This window comes from Ochotona princeps, chromosome 2 (genome assembly GCF_030435755.1).
Source record: "Ochotona princeps isolate mOchPri1 chromosome 2, mOchPri1.hap1, whole genome shotgun sequence".
NCBI classification, from domain to species: domain Eukaryota; kingdom Metazoa; phylum Chordata; class Mammalia; order Lagomorpha; family Ochotonidae; genus Ochotona; species Ochotona princeps.
Genome location: NC_080833.1, coordinates 33,562,566 through 33,576,455, shown reverse-complemented (window position 1 = coordinate 33,576,455; position 13,890 = coordinate 33,562,566). Strand labels below are relative to the sequence as shown.

Genomic DNA, 13,890 nt, shown 5'->3' with positions numbered 1-13,890 from the left:
AAACCCGCATGGCTTGCCACCCATCGTCCTGCGGCGGCACTTCCCACTCCTGCATGGCTCTGGGTCTCAGCCACTCCAGTCCTCAGCGCTTCCCAAGCACTGCCCTCCCCACTCCCCTCAGTGAATACCTCATCTTCTCAGAAAAGTAGATTCTGGAGATGAAAACTCCCTCAGTTTCTCCCCTAACCACTTAGAAATTCATTTCCCTACATTTCAGACTGCGAGGTGTTCTTAGCCTGAAGCTAAGCTCTCCCTGTGTAACGTGGAACCCATTGTCTCTCTGCACGCTAAGTGTAAACAAGCTGCAGCCTCCTCCCTTTGAAGGCAGCCATTAACAGCGTTCCGGATGGGAGAGCCAGGAGGCTCTGAGAGTTGAAAAGCTCCCCAAGTGATTCTAGTGTGTGGCAAATTTATTTTTGGGCTTTACTCCAAAATATAAACAACAAAATCCAAATTACAATCATGGCATACAAGGCATTTCGGAAGCTGCCTCCTCCTTCCTTTTCTTCTGTTACCCTGTGCGCTTTGAGCAGCAGCCATACAGAGTTCCCCAAGCCTGCTGGGCTTCTGTCTTCTCTGTACTTCACCTGGGCACTTTGCTCTGCCTGCAGTGCCTTTTCCTGCTTTATAGAAAATGCCCATAAATGTTCCAGTTAGGTGTCATTTCCATAAAACTTTCAAGAATTAAACCTGCCTTTTCAAATCCCCATCCCCCACTCCATGACAAGCACTGTGGTGCTTGAGACTAAGCTCCTGCTTGGGTCACTAGCATCCTGTAGTGGAGTGCCTGGTTCACGTGGCTAATCCACTTCCCATCCATCTTCATGCCAACACATAACCAAGGAAACAGTAGGTAATGGCTCAAGTAGTTGGATCTCTGCCACCCCATGTGCCACCAGTCTCCTGGCTTCAGCCTGGCCCAAGCTGAACTTTGGTAGGCATTTGGGGAAATGACCCAGCTGTTGGAATATCTCTGTTGCTTTGCCTTTCAAATCAGTAAAACTAAATACATTTGAAAGGAAAAGGTATTTTATCCCCCGCCTCCATGCTTTCATGGCCTCTGGGTTTCTGTCTGTGGGAGTACTAACCACATGGTACCACAATTACGCATTTACATGTCTTCTCCACTGCACACCGAAAGGTGTGCAGGAAGCAGGGCCACAGGGATGTCGTTTGGTGGGAACTGGATCTTGGACTCGGGTAAGAACTTAAGGCAGTACCTTAGACTGTGTCCATCCTAAGGTGCGCATTTATTGACAACTGTCATGATCACTTACCCATGTGCCTAACTCAAGTTTCCTATCGCTACTATGTTTAGCCTCCAGGACAGTTTCATCATCTGTAATAGCCTGCTTTGTTTGTGTCTAGCAGACTCTGATGATAAGCACTTAATCCAAGACCTCTCAAGAATGCTCCCAGAACAGTGCCTTACACATGGTGTTTAGGAAATACTTGTATACAAGCATGTACCTTCTTGATCTGCAGGGCTGTTTCCTCACCGGGCCTGTTAACAAATGTTGAGATAGAAACAATGCCAAGCACCTTACTATCTTGGTTGTTTCTTGAATCTTCACAAGAATTCTATGAGATAGATACTAAAATTTTCCCCATTTTATAGAGGTGAAACTATTAATATAACGTCACACAGGTACTAGTTAGAACACTGTAACCCTGACCTTTGGAAGGGGTGTGTGACTCAAGTCACCAGAGTATACCAGGAACGCATTAGACTTCTAATAATGCTCGACTCAAGGAATGCTGCTCCCAAGGGGAGGGGAAACGACTCAAATTCCTGTTGCCCTCCACACTTGATCCCTCTTTCCTATCTCACATTGTCCCGTTTACTTCTAACGGTTATTCAAGATACTTCATAGAGAGATAACTGAGAGCCAGGCAGCAGGCCAGAAACGAGCCATCCATAGAGGACTAGAACATGGTCCCTGCTGCTGGGAGCTTCTAGTTGGGGGTTGCGATAATTACATTACAGTAAGATTGTGAGAGCAAGAGGAGGGTGTGACTCAACTGCCTGGGAGACCTGATTCCACCTTGTGCTGAGCCGGAGTGTGAGACATGAACAGCAGCTGGGGGACCATGATGAAACATGCTGACATCTTTGCGGGGTGGTAAAAGTGTGGGAGTGGCCCAGGACCTGGTCAGGACTTCACGCACAAGGCCAAGAGTTGGATTTATCTGCCATTTCATTGGGTACTAATGTACCCAATGGGTCATAGATGTACTTTGGCTCTGACCTCTTACCTAAGCTACATCCCACCATTTGTGAACACATTCTCTCCAATGGACCCTAAACCCTGTCCATATTCACACCATCCCATCCTGTATGCAAAGCGCTGTTCCAGCAGCTGCTGGAGATAAGAGATTTCAATCTCACTGGGTCCAACAGTTCGCTCTGGTAGGTGTGTGAGTTCCTGGCGGTAGGGGCTGGATGGTGTGGAACAGACAAGTAGATGACCCAGGAGGCAGTCCAGGCAGCTTGAGGACACCTGCACACATCTGCCTGCTCACCTACTGGCCGTGAACCCTGTGCGTGCAGGGTGGGTGTCTGCAGAGCTTATCACACACGGCCTTAGCACATCGTAGGTGGTCCATAAATGTATGACGGATGAATGATGCAAGCCTCATTACAGCCGCCTCAGAAATCCGCACTGTTACTCTTCTGCTTCTGCAATAAAAAAAATCACACTGTACATTTTGGCCCTCAGGACCAGCCACAACCAGCTTCAGTTCCAGGCTTCCCCTTTCACCGCCTGGCAGGCCAGTGAATCACTGTTCTCGCCCGGGGCCACTTGCATTCTCCCACCTCCGTTTCAGGAAATCCTCTTGCATCTCCTAATGCTAGGGCTCATTCAAGTTTATGGGCTCCTAGAGAAGACTTCCACGGCCAGTGGGAGAAAGTCCTCCCGCTAGGACCTCCCAGCCACCCCAGGTGGGCCCCCTAAAGCTCACACACAGCCTGCCTCCCGCCAACCTGTCCCGGGCTCACTCCGGGATGGAAAGAGGGCCCACCGCCCAGGGCCGAGCCCGGGAACTTTTCCCCAAACTCCCAAGCTGAGTCTGTCGTAAACAGATGAGTGGCCGACAGTGAGGCCATCGGAGACTGGACGTCAGGAAAAGGCGGTGTGCTCCCGTGACGAGCCAGGCCGCAGCCACCGACCCAAGCGGGGTGTGAGGTTGGGAGGGAAGGGGTGGGGAGCCGGGCTGGGTGTGCTTCCTGCCCCGGGTCTGGCGGCCCGCCCCTGCCCCCGCCCCTCCGGCCGAGCCGGCGCTGGACGGCCCCTCCTGCCTCGACTGGCCGCCCAATCAGCAAGCGCCCCCCGCCCGGCCCGCCCCTCCCCCGCTGGTGACAGAAAGTCGGCCCAGCAGATGAGGAAGTGGCAGGCAGGCTGGCCCTGGGGACTCCTCTCTGGTCCTGCTCCCTCCGAGCCCTCCATCGCTGTCCGCCTGGCCCGTACTGGTGAGTCTGGACCTGCCAGGGCTCTCCATGTGCCGGCGCCCCCCTGCCTGGCTAGCCTGGCCCAGCCCAGCCCTGCTCTGCCCTGCCCTGCCCTGCCCAGGCTGTGGGCGAGGCTGTTCCTGGGGCGAGTGGGTGGGAGGTCCCAGCTCCCTGGGGCCGGGCCTCACCAGCACCTTCCTTCCCCCGGAACCCCCTGTCTGTGTCCCCGTTTGCTTACACCTAGGCCTCCCTCCACCACCTCCTGAGTTTGCTCCCTTCCCTCCCGTTTCGCTCTCCTTACTCCGTCTCCTTCTCTGGTCTGGCTTTCCTTTCCATCCATCTTAAAGGAAGGCAGGAGGCTGAGTTCCACTAAGGGGACACACCCAGATTTCCCCACGCTCTGGATCTGCAGGGTGCCTGTATGTTGGTGTGTGTGTGTGGTCGTGGGTGCACCTAGGAGGTGGCGGGAGAGATAACCAGCTGGCCAACTCACATGTATCAGAGAGGAAGGAACTTGTGTTGGAGCACATGCCCAAGCCGGCGGGCCCAGATGTGGTGCTGCCTCGGCTGACCTGGGCAGGGAGTGAGGACTGGCAAGGGCTAACAGAGATCCGTGCGTGACCCAGGGCAGGTGCGTATGGGGAGGGTGACCGGGTGTTCCCTCACCTTCCAGTGGCTCACACGTGTGAGTACAACAATGTGTGCCACCTGCAGCGGGCGTGGACCTGCACTTGGGCATGTGCCCTTGCACATGGTAACACCAGGGCCTGAAGGGCAAGTACAGAGTACTGAGTAGGAGCGAGCATGTGCACAGCGGGCTTGAGGCTCCTCGTTGGTCGTTATCTATGGAGGCTGGTCCCCATGGGCTGGCCAAGGCTGTGCCTTCTCTCTGGCTGCATTGCCCTGAGCTCTTGGCAGCTTGCTGTCTGTGGCCTGCCAGCAGGCGGTGTGTGAGCTCTGCTTGTATGCCAGCCATCCGTGTGGGTGTTCATCACGGAGGTGGTGGGGAGACGAGGGCCGGGTGACTGGCAGGTGTGAGTGCAGGGTGTGCATGTGGATTGCAACTCTTGGGGCCTGGCCCTGGTGCGTCTGAAGGAACGTGGGCCGGCAGGGTCATGTGGGGAGGGCCCCTTAGAGGGGGGGGTGTGTATGTGTGTGTGCAAGGGGGGGTGTGTTGCGCCTCTGGTGGGAGGTATCAGAGGTTGGTTCCTTCATTTGGCACTTGCCCAGATTGGTGCCAGGATGGAGGCACACAGGCGCACCTGTTGCTGCCACTGTTGCTGTTCGCCAAAGGAAGGCCTTATCCCGTGTGACTGTCTCAAATCCCAGACTCTCCTGGGTCTGGGCTGAGGCTTTTGTGTCCCTGAGCCCTCCCCCAACATTCCTTAGGCTCTGAGGGGGAGGGGGCCTAGCCTATCAGGACCCCTCCCTGAGGGAGGGGAGGATTCCTGAGACCTCCCCCACGCCCCCACCTCCTCACATGCCACTGGCTTCCCTGCCCCTCCCTGCAGGGAAGGGTGCTTGTACCCAGTTCGGAAGTAGGGCAAACTAAGAATTTATGACTGTTTCAGGGGAGGATACAGGGAGTGGATTTTCAGCAATTCCTGGGGCCGAAGCTGGGGCTAGGATTGGGATCTGGGCTGGGGCTGGGACCAGAGGGGATTTCCGAAGCGCTCAGGACTTTTGTCCTTTTAGTTCTGGTCCACGGTGGGTGGGCGGTTGGTGAGGCTGGGGTTTTACTTGGCTTTCCCAATCCTGGTGGGTCCTGCTCCCCAGGCACTGACCTGTGGCCTGGACCCACCCTCCACCCCATGCCCAACACGGCGGAGGCGGGCAGAGGGCGGGGCTGCTGCCAGATCTAGTCAGACAGGTGGAGCCGCCGGGGCAGGAGTCTCAAAGAGGAGAGCTCTAGGAGAGGAAGGGCTGTGTGACCAAGAGTGCTGGAGAGGAGGAGAGGAAAGGCTGGAGGTGAGCGCTCGCCTGCTAGGGGAGGGCGGAGGAAGAGGCCCTGGGAGAGGAGCGGCCCAGCCGGGGAGAGGAGGAATCAAAGGCCTAGAAGGTTCTGGAAGGGGCTGGAGGGACCCCGGAGATGAGAGTCCCGGCAGGCAGGCAGGCAGGCAGGGAGGCAGGCGGCATGCGGAGGAAACCTGGGGAGCTGGGACTGTCAGGAAGGAAGCAGAGGGGAGAAGGTGCAGGAGGGAATCCCTGGAGGAAGAAAAATGCTGGGGGCTGGGGTGGTGGTGAGAGACTTGGGCTGGGAAGGGAGAGGAGGTTATAGTTTTAGCGAAGAGCTCTCCGCTGGAGGTGAAATTCCAGGAAGAGAGTTCTCTTGTGGTGAAAGAGGGGAAGGCAGGAGCTAAGACTCTGGAGAGGAGAGGCTGAGGTGTGGAGAGGAAGGACCAGTCCTCCGGCAGGCCCAGGTGCTCACAGCAGATGCCCCATCAGGCCCTCCTGCTGCCTCCTGCCTCTGCCCCCAGCCATGCCTGCTTCTTCCTCTGTCCTTTTTGCCGTGAGGTGTCAGCAGACGGCCTGTCTGCATCTGGGTCTTTTCTTGGAGGGTCAGGAATGGGATAGGGATGTGTGTGCCATAGGCCTTGTCTGACGTCCACCCTCCGCATGTCCCCAGAGCCCTTAGCCAGGATGGAGGCTCTTACGAACTTGTACCAAGAGATGATGAAGAACGCAGGTAAGATGCTGTCCCCCAGCTCCCTCCTCCCTCCTGCCCTCAGAACCCCGGTCACGGGCTGCCTCCCAGTGCACAGACCCTATGAACCCATTGACCCTTTGTGAGCTAATCTCATGTTTGAAAACCCGGTGAGTCTTTGGACCCAGTAACCCTTCCTGTCTCCTTCGGCCCTTCTTCACAGATCCCCGGATGCAGGGCTACCCTCTGATGGGGTCCCCTGTGCTGATGACCTCCATTCTCCTCACCTACGTATACTTCGTCCTTTCCTTGGGCCTCGCATCATGGCCAATCGCAAGCCCTTCCAGTTGCGTGGCTTCATGATTGTCTACAACTTCTCCCTGGTGGCGCTCTCCCTCTACATCGTCTACGAGGTGGGCCTGGGACCCGGAGGTGGCAGCTCCCACCAGCAGAATCAAGGCGTGGGCTGTGAGGACCAGGGAGTCGTACAGCTGTCCGTCAGCTGGAGAGGGGAGGGCATGCTGGAAGAGGGACTCCTTGGGGGTCTAATCTTCGTGCTTTCCTAGTCCTAATGTCTGTTGGCTGAGTACCTACACCTGGCGCTGTGACCCTGTGGACTATTCTAACAGTCCCGAGGCGCTTAGAGTAAGTAAGGGTTGAGACTAGATTGTAAGCAGCCCCGGGGCGTGGAGGGAAAGTTTGGGTGGGATGGGAGCTCCTGGCTCAGATTGGGGAGAACTCGCAAGAGACGTGTAGGGGATCCTAAGGCTGCCTGACTTCTTGCAGATGGTTCGAGTGGCCTGGCTTTTCCTCTTCTCCAAGTTCATTGAGCTGATAGACACGGTGAGTAGTTAGATGTGAGCACAGTAGGGGCACGCAGGCAGAGAGAGGCCCTCGCTCCGATTCATGTTCCCCCACTCTTCTCCCAGGTGATCTTCATCCTCCGGAAGAAGGACGGGCAGGTGACCTTCCTCCATGTCTTCCATCACTCCGTGCTGCCCTGGAGCTGGTGGTGGGGGGTGAAGGTGGCCCCAGGTAAGTGGTCAAGAGGGGAAGAGGGGGTGGGCAAAGGCAGCTGAGGTTGCATGCTCAAGACCCTTCCTGTCGTCCACTCACAGGAGGCATGGGCTCTTTCCATGCTATGATCAACTCCTCCGTGCATGTTGTCATGTACCTGTACTACGGATTGTCCGCCCTCGGCCCTGTGGCTCAGCCCTACCTTTGGTGGAAAAAGCATATGACAGCCATTCAGCTGGTAAGAAGCCTGGACTGTAGCACCCCTCCCCGCGCTAGTCTGGTTCCCGCGGTTCTCCAAAGGAGTCTCACCTCTGATCCCATCCCTCCGCACTCAGTGTTCGTCTCCGCCGCCCCCTTCTCCCTCCAGTTCCCTCAGTGTCCTCTGCCCTTATTTTCTCCTAGATCCAGTTTGTCCTGGTCTCGCTGCATATCTCCCAGTACTACTTCATGCCCAGCTGCAACTACCAGTACCCAATCATCATCCACCTCATCTGGATGTATGGCACCATCTTCTTCGTGCTCTTTTCCAACTTTTGGTACCAGTCTTACACCAAGGGCAAGCGGCTGCCCCGTGCACTTCAGCAGAATGGAGCTCCAGCTATTGCCAAGGTCAAGGCCAATTGAGAAACATGGCCTAGATAGGCGCCCACCAAAGTGCCTCCGGACTGCACCTTGGGCAGCACTGACAGTGTCCTTCCCACCTACGTCTGTGACCAGGACTGAGCAGGGGACTACCCTGCCCCTCGCCACAGCTGGTCTGCAGGGACCGCTGTCTCCAATCCTCACCCACTCCTCCAGGCCAGCTCCAGGAAGGTGGCATTGCCCTTTGCCATGCCAGAGCCGGGGGAGCTCAAAGGGCTGGACACTTACCTCCCTGCCTTAAATGTGGGAGAGGAGCACTCAGGGCTGGCCCTCACCAGGGCCTGGTGGCCTTTTTCCTCACACTGAAGAGGTCAGCAATAATCTGTCGCTGTGGACCCCAGGCTCCCTCCTCCACTCCACACTGAAGCAGGAGCTTCTGGCCAAAGGTCATGGTGAATGGGGAGCCTGGGCAGGCAGCCCGGGGAGGCTGCTTACTCACTAGTGTCTTAATTAATTAAAAGTGACAGAGGAAACCACTAAGGCTGTGTGTGCATGTGTGATGGAGGTGGGGTACGCGGCCGGGAGACAGTGAGGTCAGGGCTCCCCTGTCCACCCCTGGGACAGCTGCTAGGAAAGAAAGCATGCAAGAAGAAAGGAAGACATGACTTTATTAAAAAAGTAAAAAAAAAAAAAAAAACAGGTGCTGGGTGGGGCCTTAACGAATGCCTTGGTGGATGAGGCTGCTTTTCGACGCGCTAGCTTTTTCCCGCTCCCGCCTCCGTGCAGGGTCCAACTCAAAGCAGCGCCACAGCCGTAGAGTCTCATCTGCTGCTGCTGATGCCACTGTGGCCCCATCCGGGCTCATGGTCAGACTCAGGACGCGGGCTGTGTGACCTGTGGCAAGTGAGGAAAATGCATGTGAATGTCACATCCTTAGCATTCCAACTTAGATGACACTGAACTCATATGCCATAAAAGTATCCTTTGGAAGTCTATAAAGTGTACAGTTTAGTGGTTCTTGTTCACAATTCCCTAATTCCAGCATATTTCCATCACTCCCCGTTACCCCTCCCCTCCAGCCCCTGGCAGCCATGAACCCAATTTGTCTGAGTTTGCCTCTTGGACACTTCAAAAAATGTAGTCACTCAGTATGTGGCCTGCCTTTGATTGAGCCACCTACCTTTGAGCTCAGCCACCTTGGCCATGGTTGGGTACTTCCAAATAACCAGCTGGTTCTGGGCAAAGCCGTGGCCGGAGATGAGCTCCTTGTAGTGGGAAGACCAGAGGATGGAGCACACCTGTGGAGAAGGGACAGCACGGGCATGACATCTTCAGCCAAGGCTACTCAAATGAGAACACAATCCATTAAAGTGTTGGGCACTCTGCCAGGTGCCACAGACTAGGCTTGAATGATCGCAGTCCTTGGAGAGGATCAATCTTCATTTTACAGATGAGGAATCCATCAGAAGGAAGTTCAACAAGCTGCCCCAGGGCACAAGCAAGTGAAGTTAGCAGGAAACAGCCAGTTTAAATGTGGGCCATCTGTTCCTCGAGCCCAGGTCTAGAGCGTGCTGTCTCTGGAGGCGGGCAAGCAGAGGAAAGCCAAGTGGGGGAAGGGAAGGCTGCCAGCCTTCTAATGATGTGGATGATGGGGAGCCATTACAGGTTTCAGGAGGGTAACAGACAACGGTGCAGATGCACAGGAGTGTTGACTGGCTACCAGGGAGGAAGCAGCTCTTATGGGGCCACAGCTGGAGGGATGAGGATGATGGAAATGATATTCCAAGGTAAAACTGAGCAATAAAGTCTGGTGGTAAGGAAGATACTAGGAAGCTCTAGATTTATGAGTTTGTCTTTCCATTACAAAGCAATGAAAGAGGAAGAGAAACATGTTTCGGGAGGCAGGGGGAAGTGACTAGTGTAATTTGGGACAGACTGAAGTGATGTGGGAGCTTCAGGACTCAGGGTTGTAGATATACCATGAACTGGAAGGAAATGAAATTTGAGAGCCATGAAGTCCAGAGCTGCCCACAGGGGACACACAGTTAGCACAGGCGGGAAGATTACCTGGGAATGGGCATCCACAGCATTCAGACAGGCCCCCGAGCACACGTTCCAGATGCGAATGTGTCGATCGCTGGTGCCCCCTCCTGTTGCCAGGATATTGGATTGCCAGGGACACCAAGCTACAGCCTAGGAAGGATAAAGCTGGGGTCAGCAAGTACTAGAGCTTAGCACGATGACAATGAATCAGAGAGGTCCCTGTGGACCCAGGCCCAGTCCATCATCCGCTCTCCGCACCAGGTCTCAAATCAGAGCCGGCAGACTTGGCACCCCGAGCCCCAGCTCTCACCTTGACAGCCCCTTGATGCTGAGTGAATGTCTGCAGCGGAGCCCAGCCAGCCTCTCCAGGGGCACTGGGCCACACGTTCACCACGTTATCGTTGCCACCACTAGCCAAATGTCGTCCATCTGGGGCCCAGCGCAGCCCACACACTTCCTGGCTGTGACCACTCAGTGTGGCCACATGGTGTTCTGCTACCCGAACATCATGGTGGTGTATATGGCCGGAGCGTGAGCCACTAGAGGAGGAAGGAGGGAATCAGGATTATGGCATTACAAAAGGCAAGGCAGCCAGAGCGGCTTCTCTTCAGGGATGTACGTGGGGTGTTCAAATATTTCAAGGAAAATGCATATTACCAAACACTGGATATGGATTTCAAATGGGAGTGGGGATGGGGAGGACACCCAACTAACTTCAATATTTGAATTCCACTCTTCTATAAACTATTGAAAAAGCTCCCCCTCCAAAAAAAAAGAAAAAAGAAAAAGCCCACCTACCTGGAGAGGATATAGCTGTTCCAACTCAAGGCGCCCACACGGGAAGAGTGACTAGTCATGTTCCGGAGTCGTTTCTGCTGCTGCACATCCCAGAGCTGGAGAGACCATAAGGGTTAGAGATGGAGCCGGGTGTACCCCGGGGGCCTGGAGAGCCGGTGCGGGCCCCCAGCCTCACCTGCACCTCGGCACTGCTGGTACCCACAGCCAGGTAGTTGCCTTCCTTGATCCAGGCCACAGAGGACACGTAGTCTCCAGGCTGCTCCATTTGCAACAGTTGCAGGATATCACCAGAGCTTGCACTCCACAAGTAAACGCTGTTGTCCAGGGCTACCGCCAGGACATTCCCTGAGCTCCAGTCCATCAGATTCAGGTCTGCCAAGAGGCACAGGGGAAGAACATGAGCTTGCCGAGCTTGCCTGGCCCCCTTTCTCCATGCATGGGGCAAGGGTGGGGCTGCACTTACAGTAGTCATTCCGGATTTCGGGGGCATCCAGGATTCGGTCTGGTAGGGAAGGAATGTAGCGGCAGGTCTTCCGGCTAGAGCCAGGTGTGGCCTTCTGGCTGTACAGCACTTTCAGTCTGTTCTGGTAACCTGTGGCAACCAAATAGGTGTAGACGCTGGGGCAACTGATACCTTCCAGGCCCTCAGCTCAGGCTGGTTGGAACAGGCAGGCATGGCGCTCACACCTCCTCCATGATCCTGGCAATGGGCAACACCTCCTTCCAAGGACCAACGACAGCGGGTCTCACCTTCTGGGGCATTCTGTGGTTTGCCACTGAGCCGAAGGATCTTGGCTTCCTCCACATCAAAACCGTTCAGGTTCAGAGCCCAGGCCTTCTGATGCTCCTGGCGGATATGGGGGTGGCGGGGGAGGCACAATGGTTACCACCCCAAGCGCACGGGCAGGTGTGTGTGTCTGTGTGGGAGAGGCGGAGGTGGTTGTCCCCAGCCCCCTGCCGGATGCATACCTTCTTGGTGGGTGTCTGGCTGTTCTCAGGCTGATTCTCCTTGCTCAGGAGGAAGCTGGCCACCTCCATCTGGGAGGCACTGCGCTGGGGGATATAGCGGTCACCGCCCGGTTTGCTAGGGGTGGTCTGCGTCTTGGAATTAGACTTCCCTGAGGCGGGGACAGAGAAGCCAGAGCGTCTGCCCGGGCGGCCCCTGAAGGAAAGGGGCTGATTGCTCAGGATCAACCCCAGTCCCTCCCGGGGTCCCGCCCCGCCCCACTGACCAGGAGTGCGACCCGGGGTGCGACCGGCGCTGTGGGATCGGTTGGCTGCCCGCATGGGTGATGGGGTCGGTCCCGCCGTTTCCTTCGCCTTGCGTTGCCAGCGCGCAGGGGGTGCATTGGGGATGGGTGCGTCCAGCTGCAGCAGCGAGTGTAGGTCACTCTCGAACACGAACTGCGACATGGCAGCGCCGCGAGGGGCAGGGGGTCCTTGGAGTTGGTACCAGCCGAGCCTACGGGGAAAGAAACGACCGACCGTGCTCCAGGGATGATGCGGAGCTCCCTCGTTCCCGGCAGGCCATCAGGGCCCGGGTCCACGGCAGTTGCCCGCGGCTTGTGGGCCGCCCGGGCCGCCACCCCTCACCCCCTACCGGCTTGTCCCACCAGGTCTCTCACCGTGAGCCGGGAACAGATTCCAATCCCAGACCGGCTTCTGCACGCCTGGGCTACGCTTCTTAAACTCTCCGCTCTGAGCGCTCATTGGCTCTTTTAAAACCCAACCAACCGTCGCAACCGTCCCCTAGCCCATTGGTAGCTGCGGCTCAAGGGGCGGGCCTTCCGGAATACGTCACCGGTCTCACGAGAGTGTGTGTAGCTGAAGAGGGTGATTGATGCGAAGGGTGGGAGACCGTGGTTTAAATCCCATCCCAGAGGCGTGGCGTTCCCGACTCGCTTCCATTAGCAACTGGGCGAGTCCTCGCCACTGCCCATCGGGAGGCTCTGGCGGCGGGGAAAGGGTGGGGCGCGGGAGGCAGCCGGCTACCGGCTAGGAACCCTGCTGGAAAGGCAGGCGTGCCCTGTTGCTCTCTGGAAGAGAAATGAGTTCCTTTAGGTCAAGAACCGGGGTCATTTCTCTGGTCCTCACTTAGTTCCAACTTTGGATCCCCACCCTCTCTTGCAATGACCATCAGGGTAGCTCCGGAGCCCCCCACCCCTAAACATACACACACACACACACACATTAGAACAACAAGGAAAGCTTGGAACCAGACAGGAAACGGTCAGCGTGGACTCACACATGCCTTACTAGGCAGGACACAAAGATTAGTTACTCCTCACTAAGGTACTGAAGATTTCTCTGCACACCCCTCCTAAAACTGTTCTGCACTTCAACTGTTGACATATGTCTTGTTAGAGTTATAAGCCAGTTTAGACTACCCTAAAATCTGCTAAGTTCAGCAAAATTATGCTTCAGCACTATAAACTGCTGAATGCTAAAATGAAAATAGACACGAGACAGCTGAATACTACCCTATAGCCATTTTAAGGTGTTATAGCAGCTGGTTCTGTGTATAAACTAAAATTAAAATGTCAATGAAGTAATCACAGGATATGGTTAAGAACTTGCATTTTTTTTTAAAGATTTATTCATTTTATTACAGCCAGATATACAGTGAGGAGGAGAGACAGAGAGGAAGATCTTCTGTCCGATGATTCACTCCCCAAGTGAGCCACAACGGCCGGTGCTGTGCCGATCCAAAGCCGAGAACCTGGAGCCTCTTCTGGGTCTCTCATGCGGGTGCAGTGTCCCAAAGCCTTGGGCCGTCCTCGACTGCATTCCCAGGCCACAGGCAGGGAGCTGGATGGGAAGTGGAGCCACCGGGATTAGAACAGGTGTCCATATGGGATCCCGGGGCGTTCAGGACGAGGACTTTAGCTGCTAGGCCACGCTGCAGGGCCCAAGAACTTGCATTTTTTAACATATCTGTTACTCAATATCATGTCAATTAATTCCATAATGTTGTAAATTGTTATTGGTGTTATGTTGTGGATTTTAATTGATTGGGATGATATTCTGCCAGCTCTGCCTTCAGACCAGAGATGGTCTCCCCAAGAAATCATTGAATTTATCTGGACAATAAGATGCTGGACTCTGCTTGTGATGAAAGAATATTGACTGAATTTGAACTGTAATACTGCACCAAGGTGGAGGAATCATCATGGGGGGAGGGTACGGGGAGGGGTTGAGGGAATCCCAGAGCCTATGTGACAGTGTCACATAATGCAATGTAATCAATTAAAAATATTTAATATATAATATATGTATACATATAAAGAACCAGGGTCAGGATTCAAACCTGCCCATTTACTTGGAAGGTTAAATCAGACTAACAACTTATGGGCGT

At 55.1% G+C, this 13,890-nt stretch overlaps 2 protein-coding genes across 2 annotated transcripts; one reads left to right on the top strand and one right to left on the bottom strand.

The window, feature by feature from the left end:
- Nucleotides 1-3,324: 3,324 nt before the first annotated feature.
- Nucleotides 3,325-8,227, top strand: ELOVL1 (ELOVL fatty acid elongase 1). Its single transcript, XM_058679993.1, is given in 9 exon segments — nucleotides 3,325-3,472; nucleotides 6,078-6,137; nucleotides 6,319-6,399; nucleotides 6,402-6,521; nucleotides 6,673-6,740; nucleotides 6,882-6,938; nucleotides 7,025-7,130; nucleotides 7,214-7,350; nucleotides 7,515-8,227. Coding segments are annotated over 9 exon segments (942 nt in total). The 5' UTR covers nucleotides 3,325-3,381; the 3' UTR covers nucleotides 7,737-8,227.
- A 119-nt stretch (nucleotides 8,228-8,346) lies between these two features.
- Nucleotides 8,347-12,266, bottom strand: CDC20 (cell division cycle 20). The gene is made up of 11 exons (XM_004591498.2): nucleotides 12,161-12,266; nucleotides 11,768-11,997; nucleotides 11,505-11,653; nucleotides 11,286-11,382; nucleotides 10,999-11,127; nucleotides 10,711-10,907; nucleotides 10,536-10,630; nucleotides 10,048-10,276; nucleotides 9,762-9,887; nucleotides 8,875-8,992; nucleotides 8,347-8,588 (listed from the first exon to the last, which is right to left on the bottom strand). Exons 2-11 carry the CDS (start codon nucleotides 11,946-11,948, stop codon nucleotides 8,410-8,412), a joined length of 1,500 nt encoding a protein of 499 aa, XP_004591555.2. The 5' UTR covers nucleotides 11,949-11,997; nucleotides 12,161-12,266; the 3' UTR covers nucleotides 8,347-8,409.
- Between the last annotated feature and the right edge of the window lie 1,624 nt (nucleotides 12,267-13,890).

What these genes read in the sequence shown, in the direction of transcription:
- CDC20 (XM_004591498.2), bottom strand. Translation starts at nt 11,948, where the DNA reads ATGTCGCAGTTCGTGTTCGAGAGTGACCTACACTCGCTGCTGCAGCTG. An exon ending in ACCACAGAATGCCCCAGAAG is followed by an intron (nt 11,128 to 11,285) that starts GTGAGACCCGCT and finishes TGGTTGCCACAG; the next exon opens with GTTACCAGAACAGACTGAAA. An exon ending in CTGTGGATGCCCATTCCCAG is followed by an intron (nt 8,993 to 9,761) that starts GTAATCTTCCCG and finishes CCTTCTCCACAG; the next exon opens with GTGTGCTCCATCCTCTGGTC.